Here is a 4,858-nt window from a genome sequence, read left to right on the forward strand (position 1 = left end):
TGATCATTCAGCCATTGAAGCCAGGTCAAGTGGGTATTATCTGCAAGTGTGGGTGTTCTTGTGCATATGTCCTCTCTTCTTATAAGCTGGACGCTTCACTCTCCACTGTGGCTATGTCACTGACTCTGGGCCCAAGAGTTTCCAGGTCTTGCCACACTGCTGGCCAACCAGTTCTCTACCCAGGTTCAAATGAGTCTATTGAATGTTGTAGAGCTTAGCTCGCAGCTTCATGGCTAGTTTTCTGTCACTTCCTCTTATCAGTGATGAACGTGGTCACCAATCAGAGCGTGTATTCCCAATGAGTCTTATTCTTGGAAAGGGGTTTGCTCTGAGGGGACCTGTCCACTTGCCTTGATGTCTCTGGGGTGAGCAGCTTGCTTGTTCTTGTAGTAATCAGTTGGTCTGCCTGTATTGTTTTGAATTTTTCCTGTCGGTCTTTCTTTCAAGAAGTATCTTCTGTTCTTCTAGCTGTTCCAGGCTGGTCTGCTTGTCCTTTCAAGTGGAAATTTCCCACCTCTGAAGAATCTAGATGCTGTTCAGGATTCCACCTATGGTCTTATGTAATGCAGAGGCTCCACAGGAAGCCTCCTTCACTGGGCACGTTGTAGCCCCATTTTAGGTATTCCAATCAGTTATAGGCAGAATATGGACTTACAAGCTTTCTATGGTGATATTTCTGGCTATTCCTTTCTCTCCCCGTCAAGTGTATATGTGGTTCCAAGTTTTGGAGGTCTGCCCTGGATCTGCTTTGCCTAGTATTCTGTGGTATTGCTGATGGCAAACTTCACTGCACCTCCATCAAGTCTCACCTCTCCCTTCCATCTTCGTTTGATGCTTTCTGCATCATTCGATATTTTTCCCATAGAATCTTCAATATTGCAACCTGAGGCTTGCATTTTTCTTCAGTTCTTTCAGCGTGAGAAATGCTGAGTGTGCTCTTCCCTTTTGGTTTTCTAACTCCAGGTGTTTGTACATTTCATCATATTTAACTTTGTCTTTTTGAGCTGCCCTTTGAATTTCTTCTCAGCTCTTTTACTTCATTTTTTCCTCCCTTTGCTTTAGCTTCTTTGTTCAACATCAAGTTTCAGAGTTTCTTCTGAGATTCACTTTGGTCTTTTCTTTTTTATCACCATTTTATTTCTTCATGTAGTATGTTCTTGATGTCATCCCACAACTCTTCGGTCATTAGTATCTAATGCATCAAATCTGTTCTTGAGATGGCCTCTAAATTCAGGTGGGATATAATTAAGGTCATATTTTGGCTCTTGTGGACTTGTTTTAATTTTCTTCAGCCTGAACTTACATATGAGTAATTGACGGTCAGTTATACAATCAGTCCCTGGCCTTGTTTTGGCTGATGACATTGAGCTTTTCCACAGTCTCTTACCACAGATGTAGTCCATTTGATTCCCAAGTATTACAACTGGTGAAGTCCAAGTGTATAGTTGACTTTAATGTTGTTCATAAAAGATATTTGCAATGAGTAAGTTACTGGCTTGCAAAATTCTATCACATGATCTCCAGCATCATTTCTATCAACATAGTTTCTAACTGTGGATCCTTCTTTGTATATAACTTTTGCATTCCAATCACCAGTAGTTATCAATGTAGCAAAATGCTTTCTGCATCCCTCCAAACTGTTGCCATGTCTCTTGATCAGTCTTCTTTTGCTTTGACAGAAACACTTCTACCTCTTGCTGGCCATTGATTTGGTTGTGCTTTGTCTTCAAGGTTCTACTGGTAAAGTCATCTTTCATTTGCTACAATTCTTTCTAGAAATGTCTCTTGCTTCCATTTGTTAAAATTTTCATGGAAAGCCCTACTCTTGTCTACAGCTCATCTGAGTACACCAGTTTGGGCATTCATTAAGCAGACATTTTGTTTCAATAGTTCAGTCAGAATTGTGTAAACTGAGCCAATTGAGATGTCTGTAGTGTTGGCTGCTGTTTTTTGCTATGAATTGTTTTTCCTCTTCAATTAAAGAACAAGATTGTTTCCTTGCAAAATAATGTGGATAGTCTACAGTGGATGGCTTCATCTTTACCATCCTCCCATGTCTTACAGGAGTCCTGGTGTGTCACTGTAGGATAAGCACTAGACTGCTAACCACAAGGTTAGCAATTCAAACCCACCAGCTGCTCCTCGGAAACCCTATACAGAGTCACTATGAGACAAAACCAACTCAATGGCACTTAAGACACACACAATATCTTAAAAAACAATTTATTCATTTTTAACTACTGTTTTATTTGGGGGCACTATCCCCATTGACTTTTAGTAAAGCATCAGTGATTTCACCATTCTTTCACTTAAGCTTCACCATAAATTTAGTATTTGTTCACCATAAAATGGATGTTGAATTTTAACAGAATTAACGTTACCCTGATACAGGCAGGCACTCTTTTCATGATGTCTTAGTCTTCTTAGTCCCTCAAACTATATCCTGTTCAGATATGTTCCAACAAGTTAGTAAAAGTTTATTTGGGTGGGAAAAAAAAAAAAAAAACCTTTTAAATTCATGCATAGCTTTTCCATAATATGCATTTCCAAGAACTTTCTGAAGGCCCCTCATGGAACTGGAGTTCAAATCTGACTACTCTTTCTACTGCTTCCAATGCTATCCTATGTGCAAAGACTGAATCTCTAAAATGATATCAATCATGACCCTACCCCCACCTATCTACTTCCTCCCTCCTGTGCTCCTTTCTGTAGATTTACAGTATTACTATCTGCCCAGGCTCTGGAGCTAAAAACCTTATTGTCAACTTTGATCCCCCTTCCTTTGACCTCACATCCAATCAGCATCTCAGCCTCATTAAGTATTTCTCAAATTTTCTCTCTTTTTCACACACACACTCACACACACACCAGTCCTCTTACTCAAGACTCTCATTCATTCCCTATACTGAGACTCTTAACTAGTGCCTCATCCAGTCTATTTTGAACACCACTGTCTAGGCAATTATCCTTTAAAAGCCCATTCCATGCCACTCCAGTCTAAATGAGGACAGAAAAGTTGAGAAGGCCACTGTGTACAGAGAGAAGAAAGGAGTAGCATAGTAGGAGACAGAGAACAGATGTCAGGGAGGACCATCTAGGTTCCTGATGACTTTCCATTTCCTGGTTCCAGTCAGTTCTTCAGTATATGGGCTACCATCTTGCCTTCCCATCCTCTGCTGCTCTCCCCAACTTCAACTCCAATCTGTTGAGCCCATTTTGATTTTTAAGGGGAAAGCATTTGCTTCCCTTTGAAGCCTTCCATGAATCGTAGAGGCTTACTTCTGTCCACAGCACTCCAGTCTATACCAACCATCACACTTTCTTACTCTTTGGATTGCAAATCCTGGATGACCCAGTCCCTACAGAGGAGGTAGTCAATAACTGTCTAATGTTTGTGGGGAAAGAGCCAAGTCTGTCTTCTGGGGAGCCCAGTCCCATTAAATACTGGCTTTAACAGAAATCTCCATGTGTTACATAATCTTAAAAGTATTCAGGTCAATTGAATCTTTTCTTGATGTCTGAGCCATCTCTATGTTCTTATGCTGGACTGTAAGTTATGTCCCTGGGGTGGGCCTCTGACGTGTATGCAGCTGTTTGCTGCCTCCAGTTCTATCTATGTTTATAGATCCATGGTCTCCCTGTCAGTTCTCATTTTACCTGTTTGTGCCATTTCTAGCAGATGCTTCTGTTCTGTTCTGTTAATTCTGTGGCAAAGGCTGACACACCGCTTCCTTTATAAAGCCCAACACATGAGCTCTAGGACCCCTTTTTTGTGACACTTTTCCCCACATAGCCCACCGGTACTTCAGGGTCACTGTTTTTTTTCTGGTGGTTAAAGCTGATAACCACCTTTGAGTAAGCAGAACTGTACTCTAATACTGTAGATTTGTTGTTGTTGATTGTTGTTAAGTGCGATCAAGCCAGTTCTGACTTATAGCGACCCTGGTAAAGGGTTTCTGAGGAGTAGCTGGTGAGTTTGAACTGCTGATCTTGCAGATAACATGTATATAGATAGCCAAGTCTTCATGCTGAGATGCTCCAAGCACTTTAGAAATATTTTTCTTTGACACCCACCGAAAGGTGCTGTCATCTGAAAAGCATCCTCCCAAAGCAGCCAACCTCCATGGGAGTGAGATATCATGATGAGATAGTCAACAAGATTCTTAGGACAGGTACATCAGATTTCCCTCCAGGCGTGCAAAGGTACAAGGGCAAGAGATTTACCTGGACTCTGGATGCCAATTTGGCTGCTGTCTAGGCTGGATCAAAGACTCGCGGAGAAGACTGATCCTTACAGAAAGGAATGTGTCAACTAGCTGCCGCTTCATTAAATCTCCTCATACAATATGGGCATTGAATATAATCTGAATGTAAATGTAATAACAAAAGGCAATTAATGCTTTCAAAAACAATTATGGAATAAACAATATGATATAAAGAGGGTGTGAATACAGCTCTAGCACTAAATGACATGGTCTCAAGCTTTGGTCTGAGACGGTCTATTTCAAAGGAGGAAACAGGCAGGGGCTCAAATATGGTACATGGCAGGGAAAAAAGTTGTGTCCCTATGCATGCAATTCAATGCATGAGTATGCCTTCAAATGCTTGTAGGGCATGTCTTTTAGAAAATGGATTTAATTGTATTAAGGAAACTTCCCAATTAAATGAACTATTTATTGAATCCCTGGGAAGTGCAAAGGATTGACACACTTGGCCACTAGCCAAAAGGCTGGATGTTCCAGTCCACCTAAAGGCCTGAAAATTTACTTAAAAAAAAAAAAAAAAAAAATCAAAATCCAAAAAATGTATTTTTTTACAGACTTTGTGTCACCTTAAGTCAAAATTGATACCACAGTAA

General features: G+C 40.6%; 1 protein-coding gene across 1 annotated transcript in view; it reads right to left on the reverse strand.

Moving 5' to 3' along the window:
- Positions 1-4,858, reverse strand: part of ZC2HC1B (zinc finger, C2HC-type containing 1B) — a 45,145-nt gene that overhangs the window by 9,399 nt on the left and 30,888 nt on the right. The window contains 1 exon segment of the mRNA XM_006878358.1: positions 4,225-4,364. Within this exon segment, the coding sequence (XP_006878420.1) occupies positions 4,225-4,364 (140 nt within the window).

This window comes from Chrysochloris asiatica, unplaced genomic scaffold (assembly GCF_000296735.1).
Source record: "Chrysochloris asiatica unplaced genomic scaffold, ChrAsi1.0 scaffold00013, whole genome shotgun sequence".
Classification (NCBI taxonomy): Eukaryota; Metazoa; Chordata; class Mammalia; order Afrosoricida; family Chrysochloridae; genus Chrysochloris; species Chrysochloris asiatica.